Source organism: Galeopterus variegatus, unplaced genomic scaffold (genome assembly GCF_000696425.1).
Source record: "Galeopterus variegatus unplaced genomic scaffold, G_variegatus-3.0.2 Scaffold4949, whole genome shotgun sequence".
Taxonomy (NCBI): domain Eukaryota; kingdom Metazoa; phylum Chordata; class Mammalia; order Dermoptera; family Cynocephalidae; genus Galeopterus; species Galeopterus variegatus.
Window position 1 is genome coordinate 18,913 of NW_007731060.1, and position 22,498 is coordinate 41,410.

General features: G+C 34.6%; 1 protein-coding gene across 2 annotated transcripts in view; it reads right to left on the reverse strand.

The window, feature by feature from the left end:
- Positions 1–10,968: 10,968 nt before the first annotated feature.
- The window catches only part of BRWD3 (bromodomain and WD repeat domain containing 3), a 122,232-nt gene continuing 110,702 nt past the window's right edge, over positions 10,969–22,498 (reverse strand). Inside the window, exons 37-41 of one of the 2 annotated variants that reach the window (XM_008588668.1) lie at positions 16,692–16,844; positions 15,078–15,241; positions 14,632–14,727; positions 13,948–14,108; positions 10,969–11,753 (exon numbers count right to left, since the gene is read on the reverse strand). In XM_008588668.1, coding sequence (XP_008586890.1) covers positions 10,999–11,753; positions 13,948–14,108; positions 14,632–14,727; positions 15,078–15,241; positions 16,692–16,844 — 1,329 coding nt within the window. In that variant the 3' untranslated portion in view covers positions 10,969–10,998. Of the gene's footprint in view, positions 11,754–13,947; positions 14,109–14,629; positions 14,728–15,077; positions 15,242–16,691; positions 16,845–22,498 lie in introns of both variants that reach the window. The other variant, XM_008588667.1, reaches the window with a different exon arrangement.

The following is a 22,498-nucleotide window of genomic DNA, read 5'->3' on the forward strand; positions in this document are numbered from 1 at the left end:
GAGATAGACCTCAATACAGTAATAGTTGGGGACCTGAGCAATGCCCTCTCAGCATTGGACAGATCATCTAGACAACAAACACACAGAGAAATACAGGATTTAAACTAAATTTTAGAGCAGTTGGACTCGGTACACATATATAGAACACTTCACCCAACAACTAGAGAATATACATTCTTCTCATCAACACATGGAACATTCGAGAGATCACATATTAGTCACAAATCAAGTATCAACAAATTTTTAAAAATTGAAATCATTTCATGCACTTTCTCAGACCACAATGGATTAAAACTAGAAACCAATAACAAAAGAAACTTTGGAAACCATACAAACACATGGAAATTAAACAACATGCTCCTGAATAAGGTATGGGCTAAAGAAGAAATCAAACAGGAAATCAAAAAGCTTCTTGAAACTAATGATAATGACACATCATACCAAAACCTGTGGGATACTGCAAAAGCACTACTAAGAGGAAAGTTTATTGCAATTAATGCTTACATCAAGAGAACAGAAAGACTTCAAATAAACAACCTCACATTATACCCCAAAGAACTTGAAAAACAAGAACAATCCAATCCAAAAGTTAGTAGATGGAAAGAAATAATTAAAATCAGAGCAGAACTTAATGAAAAAGAGACCAAAAATACAAAAGATGAACAAAACAAAAAGTTGACTTTTTGAGATTAACAAAATAGACAAACAACTAGCCAGACTGACTAAAAAAGGAGAAGACCCAAATAACAAAAATCAGAAATGAAAAAGGAGATACAACAACTGATACCACAAAAATACAAAAAAATCATTATAGATTACTCGGAACAACTACACACCAACAAATTTGAAAACCTGGAGGAAACAGATAAATTTCTGGACACATACAAACTACCAAGACTAAAGGAAGAAGATACAGAAAAACTGAGCAGACCAATAATGAGCAACAAGATTGAAATGGTAATCAGAAATCCTCCAAAAAAGAAAAGCCCAGGACCAGATGGCTTCAGTGCTGAATTCTACCAAACCTTTAAAGAGGTATTAATACCAATTCTTTCCAAACTATTCCAAAAAACTGAAATGCAGGCCATTGTCCCAAACTCATTCTATGAGGCCAGCATCACCCTGATACCAAAACTAGACAAAGATACAACAAAAAAATAAAACTACAGGTCAATGTCCTTGATGAACGCAGATGCAAAGATCTTCAGCAAAACACCAGCAAACAGAATATAGCAACACATCAAAAAGACTGTACACCATGATCAAGTGGGATTCATCCCAGGAATGCAAGGATGGCTCAACATATGCAAATCAATAAATGTGTTACGCCACATCAACAAAATAAGGAACAGAAACCACATGATCATTACAATAGACACAGAAAAAGAATTCAACATTAATTCATAATAAAGGCTCTCAGCAAATTAGGTATTAAGGAAACTATCTCAACACAATAAAAGCCATATACGACAAACTCACCACCATCATCACCCTGAATGGAGAAAACCTGAAAGGTTTTCCCTTAAAAGCAGGAACAAGACAAGGATGCCCACTATCACCACTCCTATTCAACATAGCATCAAAAGTGCTAGCAAGAGCAATCAGGCAAGAGAAGGAAATAAAGGTCATCCAGATTAGAAAAGAAGTCAAACTGCCCCTGTTTGCAGATGACATGAAAAAACTCAAGACTCTACCAAAAGCACTTACAGCTGATTAACAATTTCAGTAATATTATTGGATACAAAATCAACACCCAAAAATCAGTAACGTTTTTACTGTCCAAAACCAACTAGAAGAAAAAGAAATCAAGAAAGTAAGCCCATTTGCAATAGTCACCAAGAAAATAAAATACCTAGGAATCAATTTAACCAAGGAGTTGAAACATCTCTACAATGAGAACTATAAATTACTACTGAAAGAAATTCAAAAGGACATAAAAAGGTAGAAAGACATTCCATGCTCTTGGACTGGAAGAATCAACATTGTGAATATGTCCATACTACCCAAAGGGACCTACAGAGTCAACACAATCCCCATGAAAATACCAATGACATTCTTTACAGAAATAGAAGAAAACAATCCTAACATTCACACGGTACAAAAAGAGACTCCCAACTAGCCAAAGCAATCCTGAGCAAAAAAAAAAAAAAAAAAAAAAAAAAAACCCAGAGGCTGAACACTATCTGTCTTCAAATTATACTACATAGCTATAGTAACCAAAACTGCATGGTACTGGCATAAAAATAAACACTGAATTTAATGGAACAGAATAGAGAACCCAGAAATCAATCCACAGACTTATACCCAACAGATCTTTGACAAAGGCAGTAAGAACATACATTGGGGAAAAGATTGCCTCTTCAATAAATGGTGCTCGGAAAATTGGACATCCATATGCAGAAGGATGAAACTAGTCCTGCACCTCTCACCATATACCAAAATCAACACAAAATGGATTAAATATTTAAGTATAAGACCTGAAACTATAAAACCACTAAGGGAAAACACTTCTGGAAATAAGACTGGGCAAAGACTTTATGAATAAGAATCCAAATGCGCAAACAAAAGAAACAATAAACAAATGGGTTTATATCAAACTAAAAAGCTTCTGCACAGCAAAGGAAGCAATCCAGAGTGAAATGACAACCTACAGAATGGAAAAAAAATATTTGCAAATCATACATTTGACAAAGGATTAAAATCCAGAATATACAAGGAATCCAAACAACTACACAGTAAAAAAAACAAATAACCCAATTAAAAAATGTGCAAAGGAGCTAAATAGACCATTTTCAAAGGAAGACAGACGAATGGCCAACAGGTACTTGAAAAAATACTCAACATCACTTATCATCAGGGAAATGCAAATCAAAACCACTTTGAGATATCATCTCACCCCAGACTGGCTATAATCAAAAACTGGAGAGTAACAAATGCTGACGAGGATGTGGAGAAAAGAGAATTCTTCTACACTATTGGTGGGACTATAAAATAGTACAGCCACTATGGAAAACAATATGGAGGTTTCTCAAACAACTACAGATAGATCTATCATATGATCCAGCAATCCCACTTCTGGATATATATCCAAAGGAATGGAAATCATCATGTAGAAGGGATACCTGCACTCCCATGCTCATCACAGTTCTGTTTATAATAGCCAAGATGTGGAACCAACCTAAATATCCATCGACAGATGACTGGATAAGGAAAATGTATATATACATAACGGGATACTACTCAGCCATAAAAAAGAATGAAATTTTGCTATTTGCAGCAACATGGATAGTTTGTTGAAACTTATGTTAAGTTAAATAAGCCTGGCACAGAGTGAAAAATACCACATCTTCACTTGTAAGTGGGAGCTAAGAGAGAAAGAAGAAAGAAAGACCACAGTGGTGTGTTGAATTTGCAGAGGGAGAGAACAGACCTAGGGTTGCTAGGGTGGGGGGTGGGAAGGGAGAGGGTCATGGCAGAGAGGTTGGGTTGGGGACACAGGGAATAATTGCAATTTCAGGGGCTGGGCATGCTGATAGCATTGATTTGCTCACCACATCTTGGGCACAGGTGCTGACAGTCACTTTTGCCCTGTGAATATGTATAATCAATAACAACTAAAAAATAATAAATGATCTATTATAAAACTGGGGATGCAAATCTTATTTAAGATGATATTGTAAGCTTTTAAAAAAAGACTAAAGGGGGAAAACACCTTAATCGTTTTACTGCCTTAAACTACTCAATAGGCTACACAAAATTCCTACTATAAATTAACACAGTGCTATACAAATTGCAATTAGAAATGCAACAAGACAAAAATCAATCATGGAAACATCCCTAAAAATGAATAACCCCCACCAATTAATATTAGTAATATAAATTAAGCAATTTGAAATGCTTGTATTTCTTTGCATGTTTACTACAGAAGTTATAAAATTGAAGAGAACCATATAGATGTTGAGCAGGCAGGTTAGCAATTCAAAAACTACAAATTAATGAAAGGATACTAGCATCAGAAAGTTTTTTAAAAGACTCAAATACAAAATTAAAGATTACTGATGGTTCTCAACTTATAATGGTTTGACTTTATGATGGGTTTCTTATGAGGTAACACCATCATAAGTTGAGGAGCATCTGTATTTATGGTGGTTTGACTTATGGTTTTTGGACTTTACGATGGGTATATATGGGTATTGAATGAATTTTTGACTTATAATGGGTTTAGCAGGACACAGCCCCATTGTAAGCTGAGAAGCATCTGTAGTTTAATAATTTTGTTAAAATTATCTATTAGGTGTTTGTAATCTGCAGGTGAGAAGTAACTTTATTAAGGTAATTGCCACAGCTGGCAAAGAAAAAAATCTATTAAAGTTAGGAAAGAAAAAGAAAACTGTTTCTCTATAACTTTGGGGAAGAAATTGACACCATAAAATGTTTAATATTGTATTGGTTAACCAGCATTACATAGCATAAAAAATCCCTTAAAGACTTGAGACAACAACTGTAAGTGTATGGGATTAAATATTCCACCAAAACTCCCATTAAAAAATCAACTCAGGCTTAATATATATTGGTTTCAGTTTATTTTTTGCATCGGGCAAAATTAGCTTTAAATTCTCAGGGGCATATAATTGAGAGAGAGTGTAAAGAGCCTTTTTTTTCTTGACCTCAACTAGAAAAAAATGGATCTTCTGAATACTGCTGTAATGTTTTGTTATAAAAATTCTCTAATTTTTCTATTTAAAAAATGTAGTGGATGAGGTAAGAAAACAGCAAAGGCTGCTAACAAAGAATTTTACTTTATTTTTATGCAAATCTTTTTCATTGGTTATGCATATTCATGAGATACAAAGCTGACTGTCACCCCACGTGCCCAAGGTGTGATGGCCAGATCCATACTGGCAGCATTCTCATTACCACAAACTGCAATTATACCCTGTGTCCCCCACCCAATTATCCCCAACGTCCCTCCTCATCCCCCTTTCCCCCACTCCACTTTGTATCCCTAGGTATGCTCTCTCCCTCTGCACAAAGAATTTTAACCTAACACTTTTACATCTTTAAAGAAGGCTATCTTCAACCAATAAAACAACTAAACAAAAATACCAAACTTATCTCCACCTCAATCTCTGAATATTGTGAACAATTGGGCTACTTTCATAGCCACTGGATACAATGCCAGAAAATAAAAGTGGTATTTTCCTAAATACCAAATTTCTTGATTCTAAATACACAAAATAGACAGTATATAAAAGATGTTGTCCAGTCTTTGGCCAGTTTGCTAATCTTGAACCTAGTGGAATTCTTGCCATTGGGAGAAAAATTCTGGGTAACCGTATAGGCTAAGTCCTAAGATGAATGTTCCTGTAGGGCACTCAGATTCTGACTCAAGTCACCTCTCACCTCACTTCTCTCCCTCCTACACTTACACTGAATTAAAGAGTATAGTTAAGCTTTGTAAGCAATTTGACTATAAATAAAATATGTCAGGGGTTCATAGCTCAGTTGTTAAAACTTATAAGCCATAAATACATTCGAAATCTATTCATTTAAAAAAGCTCTATAAAACAAAGTGTTGGCTAACGCTCTGCAGGCTGTAATTTAATGCACCATGCAGCCCACACTTCAAGTGTTAACATTGCTCTTGGTCTCTCTGCTTCCGCCATCTTGCAATGTGAGACCCTTGGGTCACTGTCACCACCACCAGATGGACTTTGGACTTCCAGCCTCTGAAACTGTAAGGAATAAATTTCATTTTCTTTATAAATCAAAATAAAATAAAGTGTTAACATCATATTTATTACCTAAAAGTGACCCAAGTCAAAAAACAAAACAAAAAAAGTCTAATTTCGCAGATTAAAAAATAATAGTAATGAAATATTCTATGACAAAGAAACAAGAAAGGAAAGACCCAAGAGTTACATGTTACAATCTCTAAAGCTGGATAAAAGATAGGCAACTCCATATTTCTTTCTTCTTGTTAATTTATCTCTGGTACATGAGTTAAGGCATGAAGCAGCAAGAGTGCAATTGATTCCAAACAACTTGGAATTTTATTGTAAACATCCCATAAAGAATGGCAACAAATTAATCCAGTTTTTTGTCTTTGAAGATAATTGCTTATAATGACTGACAACTGCCAAACAAAACATCTTTTAAAACAGTTTAGTTTACCTTTCTTTACTGAATTTTAGTTTAATGGACATTTTGCCCATATACAACATCACATCAACTATTAACCGAATGATTTTCCACCTTAAAATTTATGGATACTAAGAACAAACATAAGGTACAATTTTGTTAATACTGAGCAAGGGATTACAAAAGACAAGGATAACTTACAGGACAAAGAAATAAATTACTGATTGCCATCACCACAGTATTGTTTAAAGAATTAACATTTGTAGTACTGCCTAATGTGTATCTCGTGACATATGTAAAAACACATTTTCCAACTGGGTTTCTAAATATCTTTGTATGTGATTTTAAGTCAAATTACCAATGGCGCCTTCAGTATGTATCAAGTTTTATTTTTTTAGAAAATACTTATCATGCTTTTATATGTCAAAGTCTCATATTCTAGATTGAATTAAGATAAGTATAAAAATAACAAATGGGCATACATATAAATAAACAAACACACTTTAAACTGCAGGGCCTTTCTACTGTACTTCACCTACCAATGAATCAGAAATTGCCAGTCTTGTTGAAGTGTGCTAAACTTAGGTATAGTCTTCATTGCAGAAAGAGAAGTGAGGATAAAAGTAAGCAGGAGAGGAAAGATGGAAAAGGAAATAATCAAGGATAAGGCTAAATAAGAAATAAATATCAAGAAACCTGAGTGCTATCCATATTTCACAAAATACAGCACCATGAAAAAAAATTAACTTTGTATTGGAATTTAATCAAAACTTGGTAAATTTGGTAATTGGAACTTGGTAAAGAAAACTTTGCTAAAAGAAGAAAAGCAAAAAAGCATGAAAATATTTTCACACTAATTTTTAAAACAAACCTTAAAAGAGATCTTAGAATAGTCTATTTTCAATAAAACGTTAATAAAGCCTCATGTACCACAAAAATGGTGGAGATGGAGTTAGCCTTTGAAATAATGGACTTAAAATGTCACAAGTTCCATCCCTTCCCCCCAGAGCTAAACTATTCACTTTGGAACTCAAAATGTTATTGTAATTGTTTAAAAGGCTGGACATCAGAGTACATAGATGAAAAATTATACATGATACAAGTCTCTTTTTTGCGGATATAAAAATTCCAACTTTGAAGATAAGTACCAGTTGGTAAATGTGCAAAAAATGATTCCCGAGATATATAAGTGAGTAATAATAAGGTGTTTAATTTATCATTACCACAAACATACAAATTTTGAAAAATGCTCAAAAAAGTTTTATCAGAAAGTTAGCAGTGATATTCACATCTTTCTCTTTCAATCATTCTGTTGTCTGATGACAATCTATGGAATTAAAACAAAAAAGATAAATAACTCAAATTAACTACAAAGTATTGGAAGGTTGCATTAGGTATCTGAGCACACAGTTGTGCAGAACATGATTTATCAATTTTACTCAGTTTCCTTGCCTCTGGCTGAAACAAAGTGCTGTATGGAAGAATTATATAGCGCAAGCCTGATCTCTGAGGAATGAAACAGAAAGAAAAACAAACAAAAGATGGGCAAATTAAATTAAAAGGATAGAGGGACACAAGTATATGACAAAACCTAGATTGGTTACCTAGAAGGCATAATGAAATGGATGATCAAGCAGTAAATATACAGGCTAAGAGCTGTACAGAGGCAAAGAATTGGTAGACAGTATCCTCCATATACAATATTCTTTTAAAAAAATGTCTGAGATAAGGTGTGTCAAGTTGAAAATAAAAATTACATAAACACAAGCACACACACACACATATACAAAAACAAATTTAGTCATTAGGCTAGTAGGCTAGTGAATGTTTTGGAGAGCATCCTATTGCTGGAAGAGAAATACACAGCAAGCCATAGAAGAAACACACAATTCAGTTTTTATAAATATATACACATGCTAAGATTTTAAAGCTGGGAATTTAAACATTATTAGCATTCATGAGAAATATTACAGCTCACTGACTATTTGTATCTAGCACAGAATTAGGCTTATACATATGTATGCTCTCATGGACCTAAATACAACAGTGGTTTTCGTAGCAATTCACTTAAAATTTAGACTTTTCTTCAAAATTCTTAGCTCATTTCCTACTTGCTTTGCTATGGCTGAACCCAGACCTTACTTAGGTTTAAAGGGTCTCAAAAAAATTAAAATGATAAAATATTCAGTGTGATACAAATTACAACATATTCACAGGAGGTGCTGTTACAAAAGAAAGCAAAGTATAAATTGGGGGGGGGGGGGAAGTCCAGATATAAAAGTAAAAATACTATCTTCCAAACTTTTGTTTTCACACTTATTAAAATAATTTGCATGCAAACAGAAAATTATCTGTTTGTTTTGTAATAAATGATAACTACGCTCACCTAACATACCCTGGTGACTAAGTCTTTAAATCCTAATAACTGAAATCAACATTACAGCAAAATGCTGCTCACTAGTATTTTCACAGTATTTCACTACTTATAAAATATTCTTAAAAATGTCTTCAGCTTTATTATTCTAATTATCTAAACCTAGAAAATCTTGACATTTGGGGAATAAATGTGGCATTTTTATTTTTCAAAATAAATTATAAATAAAGCTCCAAATAGCTAAAATCACACAAATGGCAATTCTTCTACATTTCAAGAGGTCAGCTCTTCAGAGAAGAATGTCAACAAAAAATTTCACACTAAAATGATACATGTGATACACATTTGAGTATATCCAGGAATTTAAGTAACCATTAGTTTGATTAGGGTAGGCTAAAGTGTTATTAATTCCAGGAAAACACAGGCACAATTTAGTCTAAATGCCCAAGAGATGAATAACTGAAATAGTACATTTTAGCAAAACTCGAACATGGTTTCAAATAGGAACCTTTTGAATCTATACTATGGTTAAAAGTGGCAGCTGAGTTACAACCGGAAGTAGTTTTGGTTTAGTTAAAAAGAAAAAGAAAAAAAAAAAAAGATTACAACAAAAAAATCAGCTTGATCTACTACTGTCCAGTAACAGAAGTTAATGCTATTAACAATTCACAACAATACTTTCTTAAAGCCTGAACATCATTTCTACTGCAAGTGAAAATTGCTTGAAGATGTTAGTACAAGAATAACCCCCACCCCCAACCCTACCAAAAAAGCAAAGTTATGTGTGTACTCCTTCCTCTGCACTTAAGGATTTTCAGATGCATGAAATGATTGAAAGCATGAGACAAACACATTAGCTTAAGAAATATCCTGGGATAACTAGGTATACATTAAGAAGTCTGTTTTATCCAACAAATGTGATTTACGTGCAACAACTTTGCTGTTATAAAAACAGAGATCAATATTATCCCTCTCACCTCAAAAAAATCTAAGCATCTAACAAATTAGCAAATCTGTAATCTCAAATTTGAGGAGTAAAATTGATCTTGGAACTCAAGCTCACTTATGGAACCATGTGCACTCTACTGCTGTAAACAACACCATAAGGGTTTTAAAATTTTTTTCATCTATAAAATAATGATTCAAAATATCAGTGTGCAGTGCAATGAGGTTCTTTCCTGAACAACTAGAACAGAAGAACCCTTTGGAATGATATGAGCAGAACCTATTAAAGTTGATTAAAAATATTAGCTAGCCAGAACTTCCCAACTCAAACTAGGTGCTTTGTTCAATTTTAAGATTCAAATGAAAACCCAAAGCTGTTAAATATTAAGTGGTGGCAGAGATATATAAGCAGTAGCCCAAGTCTAGTTACACAAATATGTTCTAAGAAAGCCTAAGGTAAACTATTCTTATAAATTTTGTTAATTACAACTATTAATTTGAGAGCCAATACGATTATTAACACCTCTGAGCTTACAACTTAGGAGTATTCATTCCTACCAAGCTTGTTCTATTTCTTCTTAGTCAGTAAAGAATAACAGCATCTATTTTCCTTTACGTTTCCAGTAGTTGTAGTTAATAGAGGTAGCTGAGCTACTATTCAAAGAAGTTATTCTTTGTGGATGAGGATTTTTCAAATGTTTAAGTTATTCTTTAAGCTACACAAGTTCTATTAATGCAATAAAATATAACAGGAAAAAGAAAATGGATGCAAGAAACTTTTGCATTTGGCACCTTGTCTAGATTGATACCTCAAGTATTCTTTTCTTAATAAAGTTAATGCACACATCAGGACACACCACAAAGATTTGCTACATATTTACAAGGCACCAACCCTTTCTCACCTTTAACGTGAATTAAGCAAATCAATGAAAAGCATATCAAGATCCCCCCACCCTCCAAAAAACTGTAGTATAAATATATACTTCAGTTCAGTACAATTAATGAAAGTTTGGCCTGGGAAGAGTAAAATAATCCAGATCATTCTTACAATATAGAAACTGTAAACATTTAATAGCTGCCTTTAGGATTGGTGTATTGTGCAAAAGTTATTATTACTGGGTATAGGAATCAAAATGGCAAAAACAAACTATATAAAACTCTGTAAGAAGGTGCTATATTTCTGTGATACAAAAGCAAAAGAGGGATATTCCATTGGGATAAAAATGTCATGCTACTCTTAAGAAGCTGAATGCTCCTTTAATGTAGTAAATCTGTAGTGTGTCTGTGTGTTGTGTTGTGTTGTGTGTGTGTGTGTGGGCAGAATTTCTTTTAATTTAAGGCCTAATGAGTAAGGCTTGTTTGAACAAATGAAGTGTGGAGATCAAAAGTCTTCAAACAAATGTATACTGGCATAATGGAAAAGCACCAATGTGAAAGGAAGCAGAAGTCCCCACACAACTTGCTTTGTAGATTTCCTGGTAAATTCCCTGCAGTAGAAGGCCATTGAATTTTTTAAATTATTCTAAATTTATTAACTGTTAATAATTCCATCCCATGAGATGGCTAACCCTGGCTTTTTCTGTCATTTTACGCACTCTGCCTGATCTGGATGTACCAAGATTCAGAGGATCCTCAGTGGACACAAAATTGTCATTATCAGAATCATCATTATATAAAACAGTCCTCCTGCCTTGGTTTCTTGTTTTAATTCGAGGCAGTCTACTGAAACGTCCTGAAAATATGGTATCAAATTCATCATCTGCAATACGTGCTCTTTTGGCTCTGGTGGCTCCTCTAGAAGCACCTCTTCCTCCTCTCCCTCTCCCTCTCCCCCTAGTGCCACCTCCACCTCTTCCTCGACCCCCTCTTCCCCTGCCTCCTCTTCCTCTGCCTCCTCTACTCCATCTACCCCACCTTCCCCATCTGCCTCTTCCTCCTGTGCCTCTCGTCTTCCAGTTTCTTTTTCCACTGGCATGTTGTTTTCTGAGTTTTCTTTTAGGTCTGGTTTGTATGAATTTACTATAGTCATGGTCTCCATCTACATAATCTTGATCTGTTCTGGAAGTTGATTCAGAGTCAGAATCAGAACCACACGTACTTTCAGAACTTAAACTGGATCCTAACTCTCCACTCTCTGAGGAGGATAAATGTGATTTTTCTTTTGTTTCTTTTTTCTCTTTCTCTTTTCCTCCCATGCTTTCATCTTCTTCTGATGCACTAAGTAGTTTTCTCTTGATTCCTGTCCGGGGCTCTCTGCCATCACCATTTGTAAGAGGTCCATCAAGGGAGTGATCTAAATCAAAATGAATGATTTTTAAAAGTTAAGCTTTGACATTATTTTGATTGTTACCTAGGTTTGAAAGTAAACAGTCTATCAAAAAAATATTTATTGCCCAAAGATAAATGGGATAAAATCATGAGAGGCCTCATCAGACACCAACCCTATGGCACCCTGATCTTGGACTTTAGAGCCTCTAGCACTGTGAGAAAATAAATGTCTGTTGTTTAAGCCACCCATCCTGTGGTATCTTTTTATGGCAGCCCGAGCAGACTAATGTATTTGGCTAAAGACTAAGATGATAGCAATAAAAACTGTAGGCAAGATATTTAAGTGGTATTAAGGAGTTGTAGAATTCACAAAACTTGTCAGCTGACTGGATATGAGGGGTAAATGGAGAACCAAAAAACACTGTGAAATTCTAAGTTGGGTAACCAAGGAAATGGTGGTGCCATTAAGCTAAACTAGTGAGCATAGAAAAAGCAACAAGCCTGGGATACTATGATGATAAGCACCCAAGGAAATTTTGGGGGGAAGCACTCGGAAATGAGATTGGTTGACTAGAGAGATGTTTGGGCTGGGTATATGCATTTGGAGAGTCATCAGCATCAAGAAGACTGATGCAATTATTATAGTCCTTTATTTGTAGAAGATAATAAAAATAAATAAATAAATAAATAAATAAATAAATAAATAAATAAATAAATAACAAAAAATAATGGAAAACTGCAAATAGAAAGCAAGTAGGACCAAAGAAAAGAAACAAAATATGTAGACAAAAATATAGGAGAATCAGAGGTATAGGAGAATAAGAAGAGCATAGAAGCCAGAGAGCAGAGTTCACAGAGTAGTCAACAGAGTGCAATGACACAAAGATCATGGAGATAGGGACTAAGAAAAGGACACTGGTTGACCACTAAAAAGTACTGGTGATTCTGGGAAGAATAGCTTTTGGAGAGTGGTTGGGGCAAAAGCCACACCACAAAAAATAAAGAATGTGTGGATGGAAAGAAAATAGAGGCAGGAAGTATAGGCTACTCTTCCTAAAAGTTTGGCACTGAAGAGAGGACAAAATGAAAGAAGGCAGTGCCATGAGTAAGCAATATACAACAGAATCAGAGGAGAGAGTAAAGATATAAATTGGGAAAAACAAAGGCACTTATTATTTTAAAGTAATCAGATATTTTTCAATATTGCTCACACAACCAATATAAAATATATCTTTGGAAAGAAAGTTTTCTGATGCTTAAATAATGGTGGATAAGCTACTTAATCTTTAATTTGAATATATATATAAAATAAAATCTATATTCCAATAAAAATATTTGTAAAACATATTAACTATTCTTCATAAACTCAAATAGCTGAACATAAGAGAACATTCTTTGAACATGTCCAGGGTCCATAACATAGGACTAAGTATAAGAAGAAAGTCTGAATAACAATAACCTTCAAATATTTATGATAACTGATGCCCAACACAGTTCAAGATGGATGCATATGATAATAAATTAGTTCAGTAATTTCTTTGTAAGCAGTGAAATTTTTTCTTCAAATAAAAAGTTATGTGGAAGCTCATTATATAGAATGAAAAACATAGCTGTTTTGGTTGGATGGGGAAGGCTCTTCTGAGAATTCCTGTGGATCCCCCAGAAATGAGCAGGGCACAGTCTGACAACCACTGACTTAGTAATATAGCAGTAATATTTCCCTAGGGAAGAGAATATATATCTGAGTTATAAAACTGGAAAACCATAAGAAGGTGGTAGAAGTGGGTGCTGACTGAAACAATGCTCATTTCTAAACCCAGATACATTTACTGCAATGGCCCACAAAAATATGAGACCTATTTAAAGATGTCTATGGAAATGTTTTCCTTCCTTAGTAATATGGTTTAATGTAAAAAACATCCTAAATGTACCTAAGAGTCTGGTTCTTATGTGCTTCACTTAGTTTTTTCTCCCTATTCATTTTACATTTTATTTTAAAAGACTATAATATGTTTAAAAAGTTATTGGAAATCTGCTAATGGCCTGTTCCTAGCTGTGGATCTGAAACCCTATATGACTCAAATTTAACAATATAAAATTCTCACTCACTAACAAAGAGGACATACTAGTTTTTACTATCCCAGTGCATCAGCTTTTAAATGATTCATCTTCCATCATAAAAAGAAAGAATAAATGCTCTGTCCCATATTTATTCCTACCTTGTTTAACTGGCAAAACTCTATTCCGAAATGATTTGGCTTTCCCCGGGTCATGGCTATTTCCACTTCTGCTATATCCACTGAAACTCGATGACGAAAATGGTACATCCAGTTCATCATCAAATAGATAAAGTGAAAGCCCTTCAGCAGCATCTGAAACATGCATTTTAAAAGACTGTAATGTTAACATAATTATCATGTTTTCAGGGAAGTTAAACAGGTTGCTTTAAAACTATATATTAGCTATTTTACTCTAACAACAAAATTACAAGTTGCATAAGAAGGAAATATGAATATTTTGAGAACAAATGGTTTATCGTCATTAAACTTTCAAGCATAAAATGTCAGAAAAAACTTGTTCAAGGAACCCACTTCCACACACAAGGAATCCTCAAATCTTATGTTGGTACATATCCTCTAGTCTAACAAAGAAACTAAATCATATGGCCTAATGTCTTACCTAGGCCACACAGCTAGCAAGCTGAATTGGAAATGAAACACAACTTCTCTAAATACAAATCCATTGCTCTTTGCACTATAAACCATGCTGCCTCTTCTATATTCTATATTCTTATTGAAGAATTCTACATTCTTCTATATTCTAATTATCTCTAAATACTGGTAATTCTAGTATCAGTATTAAACTGAGATACAGAACATCAAAAACAAAAGATATATTTACCAGGAGATGAGAAAGGAGAGCTAGTCCTGGCATAAGACACTGAGGTATTCTGCTCATTTTTAGGCTGCAACTTCATTTGTTTCTGTTTCCCTTTTGGACTATAAGGAAAAATACACAACAATGAGCATTTTTTTTCTGGCAGCAGCATATTATGATAGATAGTATGACACAAAATGCATAAGATGACCAAAGAAGAAATGCCCTAAAATTCAAGTGAAATGCTTCGAATTGGTAATTTGACAAAGTTAAACTGTAATCATTAAAATAAAAATGTTTTGACTGTAAATCCACATAAATAGTGCTTTTGGTTACTAACTGAATCTTTACACAGGTACAAGAGTTCTGAAAAAATCTCTTGACATCTCCTCAGACTTCATAAACTTTCAGAAACAAGGTAATACATACAAAATGCTTTGAAAACATAAAATGCTGCATCAATGTAATATACCTAGGAGCTCTGCTACTAGATAATGAACTGCTGCTGCTTCTTAGACGTTTTCTGTACCGTGGCCTTCTCCTCTTCTGACTCTGGATTGCTGACTTATATTCAGAGATGATATTTTTAATATGACTCTCAAATAAGGCAGATAATCGCAGCGTCATGCTATAGATCTGAAAAGGTGGAAATTATAGCTTTATTTTACCAACTACTTTAATTATATAAAAAATAAAAGGTACAAACACGCCTGGACCAATATCAGCATCATCATTCCAGACAAAATATAAGTCTTATCTATTCCTTTGAAAAATTCTTCTTGAAGAATTAAAACAATATAACATTTTCACCTAAAAACTAATAAATATTTTTAAAAGATAATATTCAATGTTGTGAAGGTTAGGGGAAAAAGACTGCCAGTGGGAATTTTAACTGCAGCAACATTCTAAAGGACAATCTGCAATATGTACCAAAACCTTAAAGACACTGTATATCCTTTGGCTAATAATTTTACTTCTGGAAATTTGTCCTAAGAAAATATCAGAAAATTGCACACACATAAAAATCATGTTCAGGGATGTTAAAGACGTTAGCCACAGCATTACTCACGTAAAGTGAAAAACTGAAAACAATCTATATCTATCTTTAGCAACAAGACAGTAATTAAATAACGGAACAACCATACAACAGAATACCATTAAAAATCTTTTCATTATACATTAGCAACAAAAAATGCTTCAAAATATGAAACCTACTATTTTAAAGAATATGTAAGTATATGTAAGAATATATGTTAACGTGGGAAGTCCTGGAAATAAATACATTAAATATTAATTGTAAATAAAAACAGGTGATCGGCTTTATAGGTGATTTTTGCTTTCTTCTTTATACTTTTCTGTATTTCCCAAACTTTAGAGAATATGTTACTTAACCATCAGGATCAAAAGGGAAAAAGCAAATATAAAAAAATTATGCCTTCAGAAATTATTGAAAATTCATTTTATATGAGGTAGAAGTGGGCAAGTATATAACTACTGAGATTTAAAAGTTAATCAGATACCAGTGATTCCAAAAGACAAAAATTATTATTACTATTTTTTTGTGTTCTCAAGATATTTTAGGTTCTGATAAACTATAGGGAAAATATCAAATATGAGCATGAATAAAGTTATAACTTCCCAATAGGATTCACTATTTGTTATAATAAAGGTAGCATAAATATTCAGAGCTAATAAAAATATTTCATATAAACTAATACTGTCAATCATCTTTATATTTATCAAATCATTTACTGGGCATATTAAAGGGAACTCAAATTACTACCTCTCCTTTCCTTGTCTTTTCTGGCAGATGTAAGTACTATTAAAGAGTAAAGAAGAGGCAGACAAGAGAAAGGAAAAGGTGCTTAATTTCACAATGACTATGCTAAATATATCTTTATGCATGCCTTCTAAACAATTCATATTTCAGAGAAGACACAGAAAATCAAACTTCAGTTAACTATGTTAGAAACGTAGTATACACTTGTTTAGCTGGTGAAATTTTAAAACTGAAGAAGGAAAAATTCCTGATATATATATAAATAAATGCTTAGATAATTAACCCAACTAATATTGTTTTTCATACCCTTGACTTTTTATTAGAGGTATAAGCTTTGGAGTTGCTGAATATTTGGCGAACATCCTTATAAAATTCCAGAGGACTTCCATAGTTTCCTGCTTCTAATGTTTCTTTCACAGTGCTGAAGTCCATAGGAGTGTCTGTAACATCTTGGTAATCCTACAAAGAAGAATGTGTTATTAAATACCCAAATTTGTGTAACAAATACAATGGGAGCGAGATTTGCCTCACCTATGGATGCTGATTAACCGTGAAATAAACACATTGTTTTTCAATCTGCCAACTAACTAGCTCTCCCGAAACATCTTTTGGGGGCTCATGAAAACATCAGGGGTCTGTGGGAGAGCCTTAGTCCCACATTGCAGTCAATAACCATAAGCGGGAGCGGCGGGCAGCAGCACCAGACAGCGAAACTGGGTGGCTCCACGTGGCTCCTTCATCCTGCTGCCTTGGACCCGACGGGGGGGGGGGGGGGGGGGGGGGGGGGGGGGGGGCCTTCCGGCCCCCCCCCGTCCTCTGGACAGGCACCACACAGATAAGCCCATCGGGGGCAGCCGGCAGCAACACCAGCCAGCAGAACCATGCGGCTCCAGGCAGCCCCTCATCCTGCCTCAGACCCAGGGGGGAGCACCAGCCTACAGTTCCAACCCACTGAGTTTGGCCCAGCAGAACTCCACATGCTAGGGGCTCATTCTACAACCACAGAGTCTAGAACAGGAACCAAGGTGGTTAAACATAACCACTACCACACCTACTGTCAAGCAAAGATAATTCACCCCTCCCAGTAGCAACCAAGGCCACTCCACAGCCAACCTCATTGTAATAGAAGAAGCAAACCCCCTACCAAACAACCAAGCATCAGTGAAAAAACACTAGAAGAACAAACATTCAAGAAGAAATGACACCACTAAAAGGATACAGTAATGCCTCAAAGTCAGACTCAATGGAACAGGGAGTCTGTGAAATGTCTAAAAAAGAAATTCGAGCAATGATCTTAAGAAAACTTGAAGAAATAAAGGAAGACTCAATTAGAGAACACAACGAAAAAAAAAATCCAGAATATGAAGGAGGAAATCTACAAAGAGATTAAGACAATAAAAAAGAATGTAGAAGTACTTCTAGAAATGAAAGACTCACTCAGTGAAATAAAAAACACAACTGAGAGCTTGAGCTGCAGGAGAGAGCAAGCAGAAGAAATAATTTCAGAACTTGAAGATGGTCTTTTTGAAGTAAGTCAGGCAGACAAAAAAAAGGAAAAAAGAATTAAAAATAATGAGGAAAACCTACGAGAAATAGCAGACAACCTGAAGTGCTCTAACATCCGAATTGTGGATATTCCCGAAGGGCAGAATAAAGGAAAAGGTATTGAAAACCTACTCAAGGAAATAGTAACAGAAAACTTCCCAGGTGTAGGGCAAGATACAGACCTTCAGATCCAGGGAGCTCAAAGGTCCCCAAACAGATTTGACCCAAAAAGATCCTTCCCAAGACATATTATAGTTAAATTCACAAAGCTCAAATACAAAGAGAGAATTCTACAAGCAGCAAGAGAAAAGTGTCAGGTCACTTATAGGGGAACCCCCATCAAAATAACAGCAGACTTCTCAACTGAAACCCTACAGGACAGAAGAAAGTGGAAGGATTCAAAATACTAAAAGAATACAACTGCCAGCCAAGAATTCTATACCCAGCAAGGCTTTCCTTCAGAAACAAGGGAGAAATAGTGTATCTCCCAGATAAAAGTTGGGGGAATTTACCACCACACAACCAGCCCTGCAAGAAATTCTCAAGGGAGTCATTCATCTGGAATCTGAATCGTGACCATCATGACGAATACATAAATAAGTAAGAGCAAAACCCACAGTTAAAACTAAAATGCAAGCAAGAAAGAGAAAAAAGCTAAATCATTCTGCCTTAAATTCCCAACTCACATTGAAGAAGAGAAATAAAAGGGGAAATAATGATCAAAAGATATTTAAACAACCTAAACAGTGGCAATTAAATGACAGGAATTAAACAACACTTCTCAATAACTACTCTGAATGTGAATGGACTAAACTCCCCATTCAAAAGACACAGACTAACTGGCTGGATTAAAAAGGCAGACCCAAGTACATGCTGTCTTCAAGAGATCCACCTCACCTGTAAAGACACTCATAGACTAAAAGTGAAGCACTGGAAAAAGATACACCACAAATAGAAATCCAAAAATGAGCAGTAACTAATCTCATATTGGACAAAATAGACTTCAAACAAAAAAACATTAAAAAGACAAATAAGGCCATTATATAATGATAAAGGGAACTATCCAGCTAGAAGACATAACAATCATGAACATGTATGCACCCAACACTGGAGCACCCAGATATATTAAGCAAACATTCTTAGACCTAAAGAAGAAGATAGGACCTAATACATTAATAGTGGGTAATCTGAACACCTCTCTCTCAGTATAGGACAGGACTTCCACACAACAAGTCAACAAAGAGACACAGGATTTAATCTACACCCTAGACCAACTGGACTTGGCAGATATATACAGAACATTTCACCCAACAGCAAAAGAACCCACTTTCTTCTCATCAGCTCATGGTACATTCTCCAGGATAGACCACATATTATGTCAAAAATTTACTCTCAGCAAATTTAAAAAAACTGAAATCATTCCAACAATCTTTTCAGATCATGATGAACTAAAACTGGAGATAAACAATAAGCAAATAGATGGAAGCTATACGAATACATGGAAAATAAATAATAGGCTCCTGAATGACCTATGGGTCCAAGAAGAAATTAAACAGAAAATCAAAAAATTTCTAGAAACCTACAAAAATAAAGATACATCATACCAAAACTTGTGGAATATTACAAAGGAGTAATGAGAGGCAAATTTATTGAAGTAAATGCTTATATCAAAAAAATGGAAAGACTCCAAATAAATGACCTAATACTATGCCTCAAAAAACTTGAAAAACAACAATCCAAACCTAAAGGCAGAAGATGGAAGGAAATAATTAAGATCAGAGCAGAACTAAATGAAATAGAGACCCCCAAAATAATAGAAAAGATCAACAAAAGTAAAAGTTGGTTTTTTCGAGAAGATAAACAAAATGGACACACCGTTAGCTAGATTAACAAAAAAAAGAAGACCCAAATAACAAAAATCAGAAATGAAAAGGGAGACATTACAACTGACACCACAGAAATACAAAGAATCATTAGAGACTATTATAAACAACTGTATGACAACAAATTTGAAAATCTCGAAGATATGGATAAGTTTTTAGACACATATAAAGTACCAAGACTGAACCAGGAAGAGATAGAAAACCTGAACAGACCAATAACAAGCAAGGAGATTGAAGCAGTAATCAGCAATCTTCCAACAAAAAAAAGTCCAGGTCTGGATGGCTTTACAGCTGAATTCTATCAAACTTTTAAAGAGCAGTTAACACCAATTCTCATGAAACTTTTCCAAACAATTGAAACAGATGCTACTCTCCCAAACTCATTCTATTGGTCCAACATAACTCTGATACCAAAACCAGATAAAGACACAACAAAAAAAGAACATTACAGGCCAATATCCTTGATGAACCTAGATGCTAAAATCCTCAACAAAATATTAGCAATTAGAATACAGCAACATATTAAAAAAATTATACATTATGATCAAGTGGGATTCACCCCAGGGATGCAAGGATGGTTCAACATACGAAAGTCAATAAATGTGATACATCACATCAACAAGCTCAAGGACAAAGACCATACAATCATCTCAATAGATGCTGAAAAAGCATTTGACAAAATTCAACACCCCTTCATGATAAAGACTCTCAACAAATTAGGTATAGAAGGAAACTATCTTAACACAATAAAAGGCATTTAGGACAAGCACACCACTATTATTATTCTGAATGGGGAAAAACTGAAGGCCTTTCCCTTAAGGACAAGAACAAGATAAGGATGTCCACTCTCACCACTTCTATTCAACATAGTACTGGAGGTACTAGCTAGAGCAAGCAGGCAAGAGAAAGAAATTAAGGAATCCAGATTGGAAAAGATGAAGTTAAACTTTCCCTACTTGCAGATGACATGATACTATATATAGAAAAACCTAAAGACTCTATCAAAAAACTCCTAGAGCTTGTTAATAACTTCAGTAATATTGTAGGATACAAATGTTAATAACTTCAGTAATATTGTAGGATACAAAATAAATGCCCCCAAATCAGTAGCATTTATATACTCAAATAATGAATTAACAGAAAGAGAAATAAAGAAAGTAAGCCCATTTTCAATTGTCACCAAAAAAAATACAATACCTAGGGATGAATTTAACCAAGGAGGTGAAAGATCTCTACAACGAGAATTACAAACCACTTCTGAAAGAAATTAGAGAAGACACAAAAAGATGGAAAGATATTCCAAGCTCTTGGATTGGAAGAATTAACATTGTGAAAATGTCTATACTACCCAAAGCAATCTATAGATCCAATACAATCTGCATCAAAATACCAATGACATTCTTCACAGAAATGGAAAAAACAATCTTACTTTTCATATGGAAAAACAAAAGACCCCAAATAGCAAAAGCAATCCTGAGCAAAAAGAACAAAGCTGGAGACATAACTGTGCCTGACTCTGGTAACCAAAACGGCATAGTACTGGTATAAAAATAGACATTCAGACCAGTGGAGTAGAACTGAGAACCCAGAAATCACTCTTCAGGCTTATAGCCATCTGATATTGGACAAAGACAACAAAAATCTACATTGGGGAAATGATTGCCTCTTCAACAAGTGGTGCTGGCCAAACTGGATATCCATATGCAGAATGAAACTAGATATGCAACTCTCACCACACACTAAAATCAACTCAAAATGGATTAAAGATCTAGGTATAAGACCCGAAACTGTAAAATTACTAAGGGAAAATATAGGTGAAACACTTCAGCAGTTTGGTCTGGGCACAAGCTTTATGAACATGAGCCTGAAAGCACAAGCAGCGAAAGAAAAAATAAACAAATGGGACTATATCAAACTAAAAAGTTTCTGCACAGCAAAAGAAACAATCAAGAGAGTGAAAAGACAACTTACAGAGTGGGAGAAAATTTTTGCCAACTATGCATCAGACAAGGGACTAATACCCAGAATATACATAGAACTCAAGCAATTATACAGTAAAAAATAAATGACCAGATTAAAAAATGGGCGAAGGAGGTGAGCAGACATTTTTCAAAGGAAGACATACAAATGTCCAAGGGATACATTAAAAAAATGCTCAACATCACTAGTCATCAGGGAAATGCAAATTAAAACCACGTTGAGATACCACTTCACTCCAGTTAGACTGGCTATACTCAAAAAGACAGTGAATAAGACTGGTGAGGGTGTGGAGAGAAGGGAACCATACTGCACTGTTGTTGGGACTGTAAATTAGTAAAACTACTTTGGAAAACAATTTGGAGGTTTCTCAAACAACTACAGATAGATCTTCCATATGATCCAGCAATCCGTCTTCTGTATATATATCCAGAGGAATGGAAATCATCATGTCGAAGAGATACCTGCCCTCCCGTATTTACTGCAGCTCTGTTTACAATAGCCATGATATAGAACCAACCTAAATGTCCATCAATAGATAACTGGATAAGGAAACTGTGGTATATATACACTATGGAATACTAGCATGCCATAAAAAAGAATGAAACACTCCCATTTGCAACAACATGGATGAACCTAGAGAAACTTATGTTGAGTGAAACAAGCAAAGTACGAGGGATAAATACTACATGTGCTCACTCATATGTG